The sequence below is a fragment of the Calypte anna genome, chromosome 2, assembly GCF_003957555.1.
Source record: "Calypte anna isolate BGI_N300 chromosome 2, bCalAnn1_v1.p, whole genome shotgun sequence".
Lineage (NCBI taxonomy): Eukaryota > Metazoa > Chordata > Aves > Apodiformes > Trochilidae > Calypte > Calypte anna.
In genome coordinates, this window is record NC_044245.1 from 36,180,415 (window position 1) to 36,199,111 (window position 18,697).

General features: G+C 37.9%; 1 protein-coding gene across 5 annotated transcripts in view; it reads right to left on the reverse strand.

Moving 5' to 3' along the window:
- The window catches only part of TBC1D5 (TBC1 domain family member 5), a 308,217-nt gene that overhangs the window by 13,714 nt on the left and 275,806 nt on the right, over nucleotides 1–18,697 (reverse strand). For 4 of the 5 annotated variants that reach the window (XM_030445410.1, XM_030445409.1, XM_030445408.1 and 1 more), the window contains 2 exons: nucleotides 16,782–16,814; nucleotides 12,929–13,028 (listed from right to left, as the gene is read on the reverse strand). In XM_030445410.1, coding sequence (XP_030301270.1) covers nucleotides 12,929–13,028; nucleotides 16,782–16,814 — 133 coding nt within the window. The remainder of the gene's footprint in view (nucleotides 1–12,928; nucleotides 13,029–16,781; nucleotides 16,815–18,697) is intronic. The other variant, XM_030445412.1, reaches the window with a different exon arrangement.

Genomic DNA, 18,697 nt, shown 5'->3' on the forward strand with positions numbered 1-18,697 from the left:
GATGTAAAATGCTTTCTGGAGAAAAAGAAAAAATTTCTGTTTCAGTGAAGTTCTTATCAGGAGAAAACCAAAGGTGAAGTTTGCAACCTCTCATCTGGTAGTCAAAGCACTGCTCTGATCCATGGATCCCAGGCAGACACTACTTGAATCTGGATTTGTTTCAAAATTGTACTAACAAATCTCCAAAGTGCCACAGAATGAACTGTCACATGCTAACTGTACTCTTGACTAAGCCTCAGAAATACTGGTACTGTAGAACCATTTATCTTCACAAGTGAGGAACATTATCCACTATTAAGGCTGCCCTCAAATAAGACCCACAACACAAGGGATGCCTTTTATGTAATTGATTAGCATTAATTTCTGGTAGTTCCTGTCATTTGAGCAGATTAATTTGATAGATACTAGACCAATAAATCAATAATTATTTGGTTAGCAAGACATGATTAGCTGCTTTCACACACTTTAAAGCCAACTATAACTACAGCCCAGCAATTAACAGATGACTGCGTTTCTGTTTTCTTCAAAAACATAGAAAAACAATGCTTCAATCAGTGATCTGGGTAGTAGTGCCCTAGCTGAAATTTCTAGAATTTAAACTGAAGATGAAAGAAGAAAATAATCCACAGTAGCTCCTAGCAGGCAAATTAGAGAAGGCTTATGCTCTTTGATGGCTGAACTGCTACATATTGCATGATGGTGTGGGCAGTCACTGCCGAGCCAGGGGAAGGGGTTGTTCAAATCTTTTCTCTCTGAATTTGGAAAAGCTGTTAGGCTTGCCCTAATTAATTTAGAGGGTTATTTTAGTTATTAAGATAACTTTTCACTGAAAATTTTGCTTGCATTCAATATGGACTTTGCAAAAAGCCCACTCAGAGCTGCATTATATGAGTGGGAAGATCAGTCTGCTGCAGACAAGGTATTCTGAGGTATCCCTTCATGCACATCCATCTTCTCTTCCCTTCCACCAGAGAAGCAGGAGATAGGAGGAGCTCCAGCCCTGTGGGATGGAGGCACAACATGGATTTAACTTTAGATTGACACAAAATCAGCCGGAGGTGAAGACTGAACCTGGGAATAACTTTAATGTCCTTGTTCTCTTAGATTCTGTTTTTCTCCTGTATCACTGTCATTTTGCAGTGCATCTCTCTCCTAATGATTTCTATTTTAAGTCAGTCTCTGTGGGGCCTTTCCAGGAAGATGACACCCGCTGAGAGGAGCTGAAGCAAAATAGCTGCAAGCTTTATTATGAATGCTTCCTTTCTACTACTAGCTCCTGACCAGTGACTTGTGAACAATTAACAGTGCCAGCATCATGCTAAACCAACTTTTTTCACACTTGCTTTCCACTACTGAGAAGGCAGCTCCAACTCAGAGTCCAAAAGTACCTTTTTGCCAAGGCAGGCAGCAGTAAGGGGAGAGATGAGCAGATTAGTTCCCCTTTTTATTCTCCCAAAAGAGGAAAGAAAAAACTATCCCACAAATTTCCCATAGATTTCAAGGCGTAGTTATCTCTCTGTATTTGTATCAGACTTTTTCTATGGTCATTTTTATGAATCCAGGGTTTACAGAAGATGGTCCCAGCACTTTCTACACAGCTATTTCTACACTTGCTATTTCTGTCAATAGCAAGATGGCTTTTCACTACCATTAGAAAGGAAGGGTGAGGAACGTAGTTTCTGAGAATCAATTTTTTCTCTCTTTTTACAAAAAAAAATTCATACCTGGACCAGACTGCGCTTTGAGCAATTGGACATAACATCTAGAACTTAATAATGGTTTGAGAGATTTTTAGAGGGATTATGCAGTATGACACAGTGATACTGCTGTTCAATAATGCAGCTCAGAATATTTCAAAATACTTTAAGGACCTTAAAAAAGAAGTACTAAATCATTTGTGAAGTAATGAATTCTTGAATATATTTACATCTAACATATGTACATGTGTAGCACATACTTCTGATTCACATGTATGTGTCATGTGTAGAGCACCAATACATTATCAGGATTTAATATGTGGTAATGCTCGTGACATCAGAGAAATGTCACAATCTGAGTCACAGATGTTGAGAAAATGAGACTGGGTCACGAAGTAAACTTGTCCATCCCTTGCTCAAAGGCAAGATGAACTCTTAACTATAAACTCTAATTTACACAAAAAAGCAAATCATCATCCTGCTTAACACACAGGTCAATACCAAGATGTATCAGGGCATCCTGTGCTTTCAAAGAGAATATAAAAGAGCAGGGGCACCATACATCATGTGCTCCATATTACCCCCTCTCAATTCTGCTCACTAAAACTCTTCACCCATGTCTACAAACTTCTACTAAGACCCTGAGCCTCTTGAGCAGCTGCAAGCAACATACTTTTCTTAAAAGTCCAAAGCAAGTTTTTTTCTCTGTCTCCTGCACAATTAGTCTTGTCTTGTTGCTGTTTACATCCACTGGAAATAAAAAACTTCTCTGTTGAAAGGTGACAAGCAAATGACAACTTGTTCTGCATAACTGAAGAACTTAACAGACATAAGAAATTGAAACCTGTCCTGGTTTGGCCCAAGATAGAGCAAATTTTCTGGCTTGTAACTTTCAGCTAAGTCTCTTGTAAGTAGCTGCACTTGCTGAAATTAACAGCAAGTTTCCCAGTCAGTGTCTGCTTCCAGGACTGGCTCAATATTTATAGTTACAGAGAATGGTCTGCAGAACCAAGGCCACTGCTCAGTTCTGAGGAACATCTTTTGGTGCGGAAAGAGAAAAGGACTAAAAAGGTCACACCTGCAGCCCTCCTTTAGGGAGGAGTAGACAAGATAAACAACCAAAATTGACCAGAGTATTTCATCCCATACACATCATTCTCAGTATAAATTTGAGGGATCATGAGGGTCAAACCCCTTCCCCTTTCTTCAGCCTTCCTATTTGCCCTTCACCTTTACCCTTCTTCTCCTGTCCCTGTTTGCTTCAGCATCCTGGGAGGATTCCATCCATTCGTCTGCCTGTGGTCCTGATCCATCCCAGCCTGAATCTGTGTGTTCCTGCCTCCAGCTCCCGCCTGCTGCTGACTCCAGGAGTCCAGCCTGGACTTTCCCAGGGCTGCTGGTGGTGACGTGAACATAACTTGGGGGGAGGGGAGAGGCCCGTGGCATCGGTTTTCTGTGTATTTGTATGTATTTAACAATTTTTCCTTTTATCATTAGTGTTTCATTAAAGCTGTGTAGTTTAGTTCCCAACCCATAAATCTCTCTGCCTTATTCTCTCTCCTTTCTTCATCAGGGAAGGAAGGGGGATTAATAGACAGCATCTGTCATTTGGTAAATTGCTGACCCAGTGTTAAACCACGACAAAATCTTTCCCAAGTGGAAACCATACCTTTTCACTTCCTTATGATCTAAACAGTTCAGACTGCAAGAGATCACAGACACTGCACCTTAAAATTGCTACACATGTGTAAAAGACCGTTAGTGTAGCTAAGGTAGAGAGTTCTAAAATGTAAAGTTTTCTACTTGTGTGGTTCAACTCATTAACACTGTTCCTGATTTGACAAGCAGAATGTTTTCCTCAAATGCTGCTGTGGTAAATGCTATATATAAAGTTGGATTAGATTGAAAGTTTTGAAAGTGAATGTCCATAAATGCTTGAAATTTCATTCAAAACATTCTTAAGGCATTTTCTACAATGCACGTCATGAATAAATTCAGCAAGTTGTGAAAGCTTTTTTCAAGCTTTCTATGAATTTTCTCCAGTATAGAATTACGATGCTATCTCAGCCTGTGTTAATAAATACTTCTGAATACATCACCATGACTTTTTCTTCAATTGATCATTGTTTAGAGTTTTCCTTATTTGAGTGAAAAACACTGCTGCAGTTACTATTTTGTACTGTGCTGTCAACCTAGTTGCTCACAGTGAGGACTTAAGGAAACAATTAAGCATACAAATTATTTCATTCCAGTTAGTTTTAGTGTTTGATCTGTGTGGAGAAACTTGTGTGGTGTCAAAAGAACTTGTGTGGTTCTTTCTGTATGTAAGACATGAAGCCTGTCACATTTTATCCTCTTTTTCACTGTTAAGACTTTATTATAAAAGGCTAGGGATGCATATTTCATTCTTGAAAGACTGAGGGTCAAAGAACCTCATTATTAACTCCTCAGACAACTTCTACATTGTGGATTAGGTACATCAACATTAAAGTACTTGGATATTTACCCAGTTAACTGATATTTGATAACCACAATTGAATAACTCATATTGAGGGTGTGTTGATTTTAGCCTCTGGAAGTATTGCCTATGGGAACAGAAATGTGATGGATAAATATTAGTTAAAATATTGCATACAAAAGGTTGGTTTACATTTCACCATTAAAAACACTCACACTTTTCTGTGCTATGAAGCTGGTGAAATGGTGCTGCCATTCAATAAAAAAGGATGTGGCAACCTATTTCAGATTAAAATCTAGAGGACTTGGGTAATTTTTGTTTCTCCTGAAATGAACTGAATATCAATGAAGACAATTGACACTGACACAGGAGGTGATACATACAACCAGTACATGCTACTAATGTGTATTTCCTACATCTATTCTTATCTGGAAGAAAAGCTAAAGCACCAAAATTAAAGGCTACTGTGTAGGAAGTATACTGGGTTTGAAACAAATGCTTTTCATTTTCCAGAAATATACACAAGTTATGGTACCTGACTACAGATATAGGTCTTAGTTTTCTTTAAGAAAGGTTGATATCATAAATACACCTAACTTGAAGTGTATTCAGGAGGCGGGGAAAAGGAGGCTGATTATAAACCTCACTGTATCATTGAAACTATTCAGTGTTAATTATGTCTAAAACTTTTTTTAATGAGTTTTTGAGACTTTTATGATTACCCTGTGGTTATTCCTTCGTTTAAGAAATCACTGTCCATTACTTATATTCTCTCTGTTCTCAGCAAGCTTTTTTTTCTAATCTATAGCAGTTCTGTAATAGAAGAACATACCAGTGTCAAATGTGCCGTGAGAAAATAGGGCAGTACTATTAAAATCAGTGTTATCCTATTCAAAGACTTTTAAGTATCTGGAGAATTTATTTGGCTTTTGTGTACGATGATTACAATTCTTGTTTTGCTGCCCAAGAAGCTGGATGTAGAAAAGTAAGGCAAGAAACAAGAAACTGTGAGCTCTGAGACATATTTGTACCACTTATTCAGGAGTTCTTAGGACTGGATTGCTGACAGGAGAGCTGGATTTATTGCCTGGATTTTAAGTGAAAAGCAAGTCAACCCAAGGTGTGATGTGTTGTTACTATCACATTAACAAAGCCAATTAGCAACTCATGTTAAAGGAAAGCCATTTTCCTCTGTTGACTTTTATTTTGTTCCCTGAACTTTTGCAGTTTTGATAAATATTGATTTTCTGATTGCTACTTCTGCACAGTTTTGAGTCATGCTGCTGCTCTGTTGTGAAAACGGGGATTTCTCCATGTCACCTGGTCCATCTACCTATAGCAGGCACATGGCGTGATTCTTGGGGTGCCCTACACAGGGACAGGAGTTGGACTTGATGATCCTGATGGGTCCCTTCCAGTTTGGCAGGTTCTATGATTCTAAGTAGCTCCATAATAATAAGCAAACCAGTGACTATGGTAAAGTTTAACTATAATAATGCCAAAATAAAGAAACAATTCAGCCATGACTGAATTTAGGTCCTGCCAAGTTTTTATTCCTCTAAAGCTGAGTTCAGAAGAGTTCCCAATGCCTAAGAGATGCTGGGAAGGAAAGGGTGGATTGTCCGTGGCTATCATCAGAAGGGAGGCGTTCACAACACAAATGGAAGGAAGCAAGAGGCCAATGGAAGCAGCAATGTGACATGAATTCACTGAAAGGAGCCAGGAAACCTGTTAGTTAGGTAACGCTGGGAGCATAAACTTCATTAATTTTATGTTCTACTTTTCACCAGACTATTGGGATGAAAGAGTTTGTAGGTGCCAACCACAGTTGGACTTTCAAGACTGGCACATTTATGGTAGAAAGAAAGTAGCTCTGTATCAGCTGAACTCTGTGCTTCTAACCTTAAGAGTTGCCCTCAAGGGAAAAAACGTCGTTAAAATTCATGGGGCATGAAGAATTACACTTTTATGTGTCCTACATATATATAGAGCATGATCAGAAATCAGGGTCTGAAAGTCATGCTATACAACAAATAGTTGTTTCCAAGTAACCATTCCTATATTTGGTTTAATAAATTTGTTAATGTTCTTTATTTATAAGCTGTTTTTATAGGCTATTTTTCATCATAATTTTTAACCAAAGGAGCAATCCCCTTAGAATCACGAGGCTGTATTTGATGTGGCCTTTTTCACTTTTAGCATTTCTAATCATACTGAGTTTATTAACTATTAATTATTTTATTTATGTCCCAAGCATAAGAGAATTCATTTAATGCACTTACTTCCTCAACAAATGCTGAAGTACTTCACTTCAACTCAGGGCTGCAGAAAAATTTCCACTTCATTTTACCCTTACAGAAATGTCCTAACTTTTCATCTCACCACACAATACATAAAACAAGAATTCAGTACTATATTGCATACATTTAACAACTACTGCATCTAGTTTTTTATTGAGCAATATATCAGCCCCTAACCAATGGGCAACAGAGACAACTTTCTCCTTTCCCTACCCCACTGCAAATGATCTTTAAAATGAAACACATCCTTGTAACAATTGCATTGATTATTAAAGGAGAGATGGACAAAGTCAGTCTAACTAAGTCTTTAAAGAAGTGATTTATTTCATACAATAACTAAAATTATATCATTCTGTAAGGTTTTATTCCTGTATTTTTATATTTTTTCTTCCTTGCTCATAGTGTTTGCAATAATCCCAGTGAAAAGGTGGCTTTGAACTGTGTTTAATGACTCTTCCTGAGAAATCTCAGGCAATGTAAGTATAAATGAATCTCTCAACTGCTAGCATTGCCTTGATGGAGGTGTTGTTTTTTTTGTTTTGTTTTGTTTTGGTTTTGTTTGGTTTTTTGTTTTGTTTTGTTTTTTGTTTTGGTTTTTTGTTTGTTTTGTTTTGTTTGTTTGTTTGTTTGTTTGCTACTGTGATACCATAACTTCTGGGCATTTTGTAAATATGTACAGTTATCTAAATATGTAAAGTTATCTAAAGATCTATCTATCTATGAAATCCAAGAGCTTGCATGACATTTCAGTGGCAGAACGGTGGTGTTTACAAGTAAGGGACATGAAAATATCATCTTGAAAACATCATCATGCCTTCCATAAATCCACACTGGAGGGGCAGAGATGTACTGGAACACTGCTGAAGGACACAGCAAGATATCACAGATAGCAGAATTCACATTAGAAAATGCTTTGTAAGGAAACCCAACCAGCCCTGGATGGATAACTCAGTGAAGGACTTATTTACTTTGGTTTTGCAGAGCCAGGATGCTTAAGCATAAAATTAACAGATGCGAGTCAGAGTTTAGAGGTTTTTGTGATGTTGTATCAAATATGAGAAGCTACTTTAAACCTTTAATATTGAGCAAGGTATTTCTTAGACCCACCTCCATGTCACTCCAGCAGCTATCTCGAGTTTACCAGTACCAGTATAATGATGAAGTCAATAAGACTAGACAGACTTAGATTCTTTCTGTATAATTAGATACCTTTGGACATATTTCTAGGGTGTTGTGGGGAACCCTGTGAGCTAACTTTCTGCAGAGCTGGTATGAGTCTCAGGGCTTATTAGCTGAGGCTCTATCCTGTGAGAAAGCAGCTAAATTGCTTCTGAATCTCAGCTAGCTGGGGAAGCAACCTCCTGCATTTACATAGTGCTGCCCCTGACGCAAAGGCAAGCATGGAATGACCTTAGTTTCTTCTAATTTCATAACCTGATAAATTGCCCATCAAAAAAGAGTAGTTTCAATATAAAGATCCTCATATCCAGGTTAATACTGAACCAATGTTCCTTTAAACTGCCTCTCATGTAAAGGACTTCCTGTACTACATGTGTAATTATCTGGTAAATTTTCACACACTTGGAAGTCTGAAACTGTGTCTCTGCTGGAAATAAATGGTAGGTTCTGCTGTCTTAGAGAACAGCAATGGATTAGTTCCTGTCCCTTATAAGACATACAAAGTTTTAAAATTCAGCACTTTTTTCTTTGGAATGAAATTGGCAAGCTTATAAACATCCTTTACAAGCTCTCATATTAGTACTTGACTATAGAGGATTGATACTTCTCCAGGGTTTTGGTTTACTTCTAAAAGAGGCTGTGCCTTAATCCTGGGCCAGTGCTGACATGCCCTAAATGCTACCAGGTTTTAGATACCAGGAAAGCAGAAGGTGTCAGATGGCAGTATCATTAAGTGATGTCACTTGAACTGCCATTTAACAGTGCTGTGTTGACTTGAGCCTGGGATGTAATGAAGCTTTGCTCTGTAAGTTTTTATTCCTGTATTTTAATATTTTTCCCTCTAGACCCTCTAGATTGACTTCATGTTGAACGAACACCTCAAGCTCAGCTCCATGTCAAATGTGAGGACAATTGAGAAGCCTTCCTGCAGATACTGAGAGCCAGTCTGAGTGATGTTTGGGTGGAAGTCTCTTAGACAAATTATTCATGGCCTGCTCTAAGACATTGCAGGTCACATTTTCCAGGGAGAATATCTTCTGAATGCCCTTGCTAGCTTGATGCTTTTCTTCCCACATAGTGAAAGAAGGCGGGAAACAATCAAAATCCTTAAAAAAGCAAGTAACATTATGATGTGTTATAATACTGTAGTACTTAACTGGTATATTAAGCCTTTCTGAATCACTGAGCCTTGAGGTATTTATGTGCACTAAGAGAAAAGTACCTCATAGGAAGAAAAATGTTGAAGAACATTACCATATTATGGAGTGCACCAGGGACAATATTATTTCCTGAAAAAGGCCAGCATAAGTGAGAAAGTAACATCAAGAAAATGGATCTGTGATGATGCTGGAGCAGTAATAACTATGGCAAATATACTTTTTCCACCATCAGCTGAGTAATATTCTACATTTATATTGTGAACAAAGCCGCAGGACAGGCTTACAAAATTGAGTGTATCTCCATTTCATTAATGGAGAAATGGAACACAGTTTTTTCTTTTTTTTTTTTTTTTTTCTTTTTTTTTTTTTTTTTTAAAGTTTTTACAGGCTAGTGAGAAAGGGTGGGATAGAATTAAAAACTGCTTTCCTGTCTGGCCATTTTACCTATAAAAATTTCAACATTTGTCCTTGGTGGCATTAAAAAGCATTCCACCTTAGCTGTTCTTCAGTGGTAAAGGGAGAGGGAGGAAAAAGTAAAGCTCTCTCTAATGCATAAATCTAAGAAGGAGACAAAGATCACAGAATCTCTTTCCTCCTCCTTCATAATCAAAAACCTATTTCTAATTTCTACAGATTGTGCTAAGTAGTAATACTTCAGAGCCATCACTCATTCCCATGGCAACATCCCCAGATATTACAAGCCGTTAATTCTGTTGCTGCTGTGCGGTACACTCTATGGTATATTTACAGGAGGAGACAAACATTTAATGAAAGTATCTTTGAATATATGAACAAAATAAAAACTGCTGTTCTATCTGTCTGGCCTTTCCTCATGCTCTGTGCAAAGAAAATGCAGTTATTAGTAGATACCTGCTGAAACTCCCTGGTAAACATCTGTGATTAAATAATTCTGTGGTGAATGGTCACTGGATATGCACTCTTATAAACTTGAATTAATATTTTGTTAAAAAGTGACCTGCAAATATAATGCAGTCAATACATAAAAATACAGTATTGGTTGAGTAATAATGTCTGAAAAAACTGTTTAAAATATCAATCTAAAAACGTGTTTTGTTTTGAAAAGTAAGAATCTTAAATGTTATAAAATTTAAAAAGCAGAACTTAGACTAAAAAAAATACTTATTGCTAAATCCTTAAAATGTAACTTGTAAAAGGCAAAAAGGTAGAAGGAACAGAACACACTGATTCTTCTAACTCAGTCACTAATGAAAACGGCTGATACACTGAAGGCAAAACAGAACTCGGTTTTTTAAATTATTATTTCTAAAGTCTAAATTACTGGAGTCTGGGACAAACAGTCTGGGATACTTTTTTTCCCTGCAATATAGGTTGAAGTATTTGTTAATTAAAGGAATTCGTTCTGGAAAGCTACTCAAAATTTTACATATCCATGTTTTTATCAGTAATGTAGACAACTATTAAATGCCTGATGGCTAAGTCTGCAGTTAAAGTGGTAGAAGAAAACAGAGTTACCTGAATTACCTAGGCTTTATTTAGCCTAGAAAGGCTAAATAACAAGAAGTGAATTTTAATTAAATCAAATGCAGGGAACACATGGGGGAAATGGAAATAAACATTTTCTAGTTTTATCTGATTTTTTCCCTCCGGTCTTTAGAAAGCTTTGATTCACCAAAATAATGGATTTTGGTCATAATGGATTGTGCTCTCAACCTATGACTGAATCAAAGAGCACTAATTTGATGCTACACTACAAATGATTAAAAAGAGGGATGCTACCAAAGACTAAAGAGTGACCTTCCCTTTGCTAAGTAACCACTTTGCTGAACCCAGTTCTGGTACAGCATACACTGATCTGATTAACCCATTTTCAGAAAGCTTATGAAAACCCTGAAGAATTCAAAGGAAGACCACAAAAATGACTGGGTCTAAAAAGCAACCCCTATAAAATGAATCTGAAAGTGACCTACCTAGTAAAGGCAGTGCTGAGGGATTACTTATCACTATGTATATTTAAGTTAAATGAGAGTTTTCAACCTTGCTATCAAGAATGCTACAAAAGCCAAAAGGTAGGTGATGAAGTCAGAAAGATTCAGCCTCACAGGAAGAAGTAATATCCTGACAGATTACAAGAAGCATGATATAACTCATCATTATCTTTTCTGCTGTTTCTGAAATGAAGCAATTTTCATGGGTAAGACATACCCGAGGGAGAATCAGACCAGCAGCACTAGCAGCCCCTGCTAACTCTTTCTGTAACTCAGAAATGGACAGACAAACTGAGTTTTATTTTGCTGCCATCCCTGGTGCCCTGAGCAGTGGATGGACACTGGAGATAATCCTCAGGGGGTGTTCTGTGAGGCTACAGAGAATCCATTTTCTTGGACTGCCTGCTGGCATGTGCTGCTCACATTACCAAGCTGAATGTGATGGGCACACTCCAGACTATCAAGAATTCTGGTGTTTTTTGGTTTTTTTTTCCTGCTTTCCTGTGGACCATCTGCTGGTTGAATAAGGGATACCTAACCTCATCAGTTTGCTACAAGCCCAGAAGCTGTGAAGGTTGGTGCTGTCTCAGTGTCTCTTGTGCCCTATTTATCACATGTTAACTGTCAATATCTATAGGACTTAAATGCATAAGTGTAACCTGAATTTACACAGTTAGTAGCCTCTGATGTTGACAGCTGAGGCAGGAATTTTGTGAAGAAGTCCAGGGAGTGGGGCTTACAAGTTTTTAAAATTATTATTTCTAAAGTCTAAATTACTGCAGCCAATGCTGTATGGGGGATGACTGTCCATGTCCTGTGAGGGTAAAAAAACCACTCCACAGTGCTCTCAGGAGACTACTGGTTTTGTTTGTAATTAACTTGGGAAAAAGAATTTAATACCTAGATATCATCACAAATTTTAGTCTTCCATTTCAGGGATGCAGTGCCGCAAGGCAGACTGCTTCAAGTATCTCTGTCTGGTTTATTCTGCTCTCTAGTCCAGAGCCATAGCTGGTGACATGCTTATGCTTGTGCTTGAACTGATACTCCTGCTAAACATTCCCTCATCTTCTTTTCTAAATGAAAGAAACTTCAGATTTTCTTCTTGACACGGTCATCTTTCCCCCATCATTTCAACAGCCAATAATTTATGCTTTTTTCTTGCTTCTAGTCTTAACATTGCTCATGTACACTCACAGATACAATACCATACATCAGACTAAAGCTGTTGGGGTTAGAGGTTTACACTTGGATTTGGAAGGCTGTGATTTCAAACTTTCAAATATCACAATATTTATGGCTTTTCCTAGGCTCACAACAGCAACTACTAAAACACTGACATAAAAGAAAATGAAAATAAAAGAATAATATGGCTTTCATATCTGATCTTTTTGACCTGGCAAACTTAAGGTGTTGCAGGCCATAAATAACCCTTAAAATTATTGCAGTTGTGTTCTCATTTCTCACCGACAGTGCCTTTTCACAAGGCAGTTTAAAAAAGCTGCTCTTAATAAAACATAAGTAAGCATGTTTACATCTGAATTGATAAAAGCTTTTGGTTTACATTCTCTGAATTGTCTTGGCAATATAATATGAATTTTAGATTGGAGGCTTTACTGATTCTGTTCCAAATGTATAGACTTCTATCTTACTATATTTCTGCTGGTCTGAGCAAAGTATTACAAGCTAGCAACCTATAGTAACACATTTTTACACACTGAAGGTGATAGCATAGGTTGTGAAGATGCTACATTTAATGAACGCATGTGAATTTTATGCAACTATCATTGCAAATATCAAGTATCATTCTGGGACTGATATACTGCCAAGAGGCTTAAAAAATGTAAGCTTACATGCTGTGAGCTCCAGTATGTCTCTTACAAGACAAGAAGTCTTAGGAACAGACAAAGGGCACCTGTGCCAAAATGCCTCTACTTTGTTTTTAGCATCTTCAGTGGCTATGAAATACCCAAAATTAAAAATATGACAGTATAAAAATACAGTAGTTGACAGCATCTGAGAGAATAACTGGGTACATCAATTCAGTCTTCTTCATGGCTTATAAAACAATATGTGCTGTGCTGCATAAATATTATTTTAGTTCTAATACAAACATGGAAAGAACTTTTGCAAAGATTTACAGGTTAGGGCAGGGTACTGCACTTACCAAGATGTGTGTTCATCATCTTGGCACAATATTTGCACATGGCTTCCAAGTCGTTCAGTTGTCCTTGTAGAAATGAAATCTGGGCCTCCAGTTCCTCCTCCTGCAATTAAGAGGTTATTAGCATTAAAAAACACCTTTTTATGATAGACAGTAAAGTTGGTAAGGTTAGACATGGCATGCTTAGACATATCCTAATTTCCCATATTCCTTTGCTTTTGAGAAAACTTTGGAAACAAAGAGAATCACCTTCCAACTGTATTTCTCAAAAGAGTTGTAAATTCTTTTATCATTTAATGGAAATAAGGTTTGGCTTTAATGTTTCAATGTTTATTGGTGTACCTTTTTACATTCTAAAGGTATAAGATCCAAGAAAGGTTTACAATTTGTATATCTTTTACAGATCAACTACCTAGTTTTACTTGTGCAAAGAGTACCACAGTAATGTCTGAAAAAATCTCACCAAATGAGAAAATTTCTTCTTTCTTGGAGGAGCAATTTCTACAGCAATTCCTTTGAAACCTCAGAAAAATTCCTTTTTTTTTTTCTTTTTCTTTTAAAAAATTTAAAATTTAATTTTGAGGCATGTGTTTCATGAGACAGAATACCATGCCTCAAGGATGCATGACTGCTATGTATTTGGAATATTTGTATGTGTAACATATTATGCTTTATCTGTATAAAAAAACCTGCTCAGCCAATTGCAATTCCACACAACATCTTACGTAGTACTTAGTTTGTTTTCAACTCACATACTACAAAGCACTTATTTTAAATTATTAAGCTATGACTAATAAGTATGCATCAGGTGTAATTTAAAGTAGTGTAATTTAAAGTATGACATGAAAAAAATGCTCTTGATTTTATGGCCCAGGAGAAGCATTATTATCTAGCCACATGCCCTATTCAAGCACTGGAAACTGCTTCAGTTATGCATTTTTTTTGAACTCCTTTGCCAGTATACAAATGCATCTGGTCTTGTCTCTGAAGACTATCACCACTTCTTTAAAAAAATTCTTCAAAGCTTAGTCACACACAGTATTAAAAAGTGTTTTGTTCAAGTATGGAGTTGAGTTCAAGCAGATAAAGACAACCTAACTTATTAGCCTCCTGTTTTTCTCTGGAGTTCTGCAGTTCTATGATACTCTTTTGACAGAGATTGCTGAAAATTCCATTTCAAGTGAAAAAAAATCAAAACTGATCAGCAAGAATAAAAAGAGTGAATCAGTCATGATTTAAAAGTACAAGTGATCTTAATCTCCATCAGAAACTGAGTCAGAGCCAAGCAAAAGAAACTTTGTGCTAATATAGTACACATTCAAAAGCACTTGTGAAATAAGAAATGTAACGGTAGCAATTAGCAAAATCTACCAATATAACTTTTCCCCTGTACATGCTTTCCTTACATTTCCAATCTGCAGACATGAAACATTTTTCTTTGCTATTTCCTTAAATTAATATACCTTCACCTTATTTTACTCAACCTTGTACTTTCACCAATTAAGCCTCATATTTTCAATTTACAGAGGTTGAAAGATTAACCTGTTTCAAAATCTGACGTTTTGTCACAGCTTATACAAGCCTACCTGCATTGTTATTTCTAGTCAAGTGATGTCCAAGGAAGACCTTTCCCTAGTACACACAGCTAGTGATTGCAAGAAATAATCTACCATAAATTTTAACTTGCCAGTGCACTGCTAGTGCAGCTGTCAGATAGGGAAAGGGAACAATACTTGAGTATTTTACTGTCAGATAACCAAATTCTGAAATCATTAACCAGTAGCTGAAACCCAGTTTCTCTCCTACAAGTGAATAAGCAAATTTAACTTCTGGTAAACAAATATTTCCATGTTTCCAAGACTACTGCTTCTTATTCATGGATCAGAACTGCAGTAAATTGATTTTAAAGTGCTTTTGGATAGCTTTATCCACTTGGGCATATTCTGAAACAAACCTTTTTGACTGTACAACAGTACCTCTTCCTCTGGCAAGTGAGACTGGTGCCGAGTAAACTACATCCACTGTTCTTTCAGATTGTTAGGATCCAGCATGGGGAGAAGAAACTCCAGCAGACCCAGTCCTCGCAATGAGGGATACTGTGGCCAGGAACTCACAGACAGTGAAAGAAGTTTCCTGCTAAGTGGGAAATCTTGCACAGGGCTGTGACCACACCTGAAGTTCCTAACTTATCTGGCACTCTCAGGAAGAGCACCAAGGAGTGCTGCCAGTGGGATGTGAAAATGAGCAAGGTGGTTGACTCGGCATTGGACACACATTGGACCCAGATGTGCTCTTTATATAAGAAGGTAAGACCCACACAGTGATGACTTGCTACAAGACATAACCCCTGCCCCTGCTGTCACCAGCAGTGCTGTGGCAATCTCTGTGCAGATGGACCTCTGAGGGTGACCTCCTTGGAGGGCTCTCTGCTCTGTTGGAGTTGCTACAGCAGCAGGTGAGGAGCTTGCAAGAGGAAAGTGCATTCTGTTGTATCAGTGGTGACAAACAGGTGACTGACAGGACCTTTCAATGTGTAAAAACTTATGTGACAGATAGCAAAGGTGCAACCAAGGAAAGACACAATGGGAAGAAGAAAGAAGAAGTTCTAAGAAGTTGGACGTTTGAAGCTTGTGACTTCTGGCAGCAGAAAGGCAGCAAGCTCCTTCAGAGGAAGATGCCAGGTTGGACACCATATCAGTGAGCTACTGGGAAAAAGTGAGGACAGTGAGTGGTTGGTGAATCTCTTCCAGCCAGACTCATCAGTGAGGGATGTTGCATGTAGCCTCAACTTGTGGTGTTGCTAAAAAACTGCTTGAGGCCATCTTTTGTTCTGACTTTTTTTCCTGCTTGTTCATGCATACACCACAAACATGGTGACGTGAAACCATTTTGGTTCAAAAATGACTGCAAGGGTGAAGGGAGAAGGATTCCTTGTGGCACTTCTGTTTAATCCTGTGGAAAAAGGGCAAAGCTTGTACCACATATATCTCAATATTTGGTGGCACCAGCTGGGCTTCAACTGTTTTGCCTGTGCCACACAATTTGATGAGGAAAGACAACTTGGAGAATAGGGTGACCTGGCAAGGAGAGGGAAGAATGCCTTTGTGAATAGACTTATTAAAATAGTGGGGAGGACTTGTCTGTCATAGAACAGGAACCTAACTCAGAACTGTATGAGGAAACAGCACATATGGACAAGGTATACAGAGGTCCACTTGGCTGAGAAAGGAGCTGCTTAATGAACTAAAATGGGAAAAGCACATATGGAGATGGAAATGGTGGAAATGGGGAGTGCATGTGTGGAAACAATGTCAGGAAACAAAGGACAAGCACACAATCATTGTTTGAGCACAGGAACAAAACTAGGAAGGACAAAACCCATCTGGAGCTAAAATCAATGGGAGTCTTTAAAGGGTAACAAGACAGAATTTTACAAGTATGAGAGCAGCAAAAGGAAGTCAAAGAAAATTTAGGTTTGTTGCTTACTAAGGGAGATAAGATAATCACAGATGATACAGAATAGGCTGCAGCACTCAATACCATTTTCCCCCTTTTTAAGCTGAGTCTGCTCTCAGACCCCTATACACACAGTTTGAGAAGGAGAGGGATAGCTAAGGGGGTCTGTGGTGGTGTGACAGGTTGGTGAATACCTGAAGAAGCTGTATGTGTTCAAATACATGGGGCCTGTGGGTGCTGAAAAAGCTGAAAATATAATTGTAAAACCACTAGCTAATCATATATGGAAGCTCACTGCTACCACAGGACATCCTTGACGACTGGAGAAAGGTTAATTTTACATCCATATTACAGAAAGTGGGAAAGAGGATCTGAGAAACTGTACAATAGTTGGCCTCACCTTAGTCCTTGGAAAAATCGTGGAGCATGTCCTCTTGGAATCAGTGTCCAACATGTAAAGGACAAGACAATAATCAAGAAAAGTCAACAAGGATTTACCAAGAGCAAATTATGCTTGACCAGTCTGGTTGCCCACTATGATGAAATGACTGTCCATGCAGATGAAGGGTGAGAGTGAATGCAATCTATTTTTACTTGTAGGTGGGCTGCAAATTTGTCAGAGACTCCTAAGTTGAAAGAGTACATTCAATGGCTTGATGTCCATTGTTGGAAATGAGGACAATAACCAACGGACTGCTGTGAAGATACTGTTCAGTATTTTCACCAACAGCCCATTTGAGGAGACAGAATGCACTCTCAGTAGATTTTCAGATGATTCAAAATTTGGAGGTTTGCTGCTGTGCTGATTTGTAGAATTTCAATTCAGAAACAGCACAAGACACTGAAAGACTAGGCAAAAGAAACCTTCCTGAGGTTTCTTTTTTAGAAAGGAAAACATTACCTCCTCTAATCAGTGCTTGTAAACTCTCATCTTGAACAGTGTTTTAGGCCTCCAGTTTAAGACAGGTGTTGAGAAACTTGAGACCATCCACTGCAGTGCTACTATGCTGGTTACAGGTGTAGAGGACAGGCTGAGGGAGCTGGGCTTGTTATTTTGGTAAAGAGGAGCCTAAAGGGGATCTGCTGGGAGCCTGCAACTACTTGGAGCTACAAAGATGATGTAATCTAATTCTTCCCAGAACTGGTAGATGATTGAGAAGGGACCATGGACCCAGAATTGCCCCTTAGAAGGTTCACCTTGTTCATTATAAAAAATATTCCTCATTAGAAGAGCGGTACAGCACTACAAACAGTTACTCATAGAAATGGTAATATCTGTTCAAAGTGACTAGTTTGACCCAATGTTAGTGATTTTCCTGTTCCATGCGCCTCGTGAGCAGAGGTCTCTTCCTAGTCAACTAGGAAGACTAATATTTTCACAATATCTTTCTGAAACTGTTATGCAAATTATGAATGATTTCATGTTCTGTAAAGGTAAACAGCAAAATCATAAAGCCCCTCAGAGAAAAGGATATTTTTTAAAAAGGTATTCTAAAGCCAAATTCTTCAGCAGTAATAGATGCAACAACTGATTTATAGCCAGCATCCTGTAGATTCTCTTGATTCTTATCCAGACAATGTTCACTGCCCTTTTCTCTAAGTGCCAACTTCTGTATTTCACTGTGCTGAGAAAGTAAGTACCCTGGATACCATTTTTATTTTGTGTATGAACAGCAGTGCTGACTTGATCTCTCTTATGCACGAGCAGAGACTTATAAAGTCTTTGAACAGGCCTAATGTAGGTCAACAGAAAAAAACCCCTGTGTCTGTGCTTCCTTGAGAAACCAACCTTTTAGCTGATCTGACACACACAGTACCAGAAACATGAGAACAGGGATTCAAACTCATTCAGCCACAGCTCTCAAAGGTTAACTACTTGGCCACAAAATAAAAATCAATCATTTAAATTACTAACCAAAATGAGAAACCAGCGTCAACTTCCCAAACAACATGTCCTATAAAGCATATAGGTTCGACATTTTCTAATACTGGGAGCTGTGTTATGAGGAAGAAAAACAAATCAAGGAGCAAATAAAACAAACGAATTACTGCCTCAGACATGGGAGAACGAGATGTGCAAATTTAATGATGCAGTCTTGGAGAGAAAAACCTTAATAATACTTCCTGAAAATTTAGTCCCAGAGTCCTCAAAAAGCTTTTCCAAACCATCCATATTCCAGATGATGTAAAGCCTTATAGGCAATAAGTAACATCTTGAACTGAATATGAGAATGAAAATGAAGATTATTTGTGATGCCACATGGATATGTATTTCACTAACAATATAAAGCAGGATAGTATTTATGTCTCCAGTCA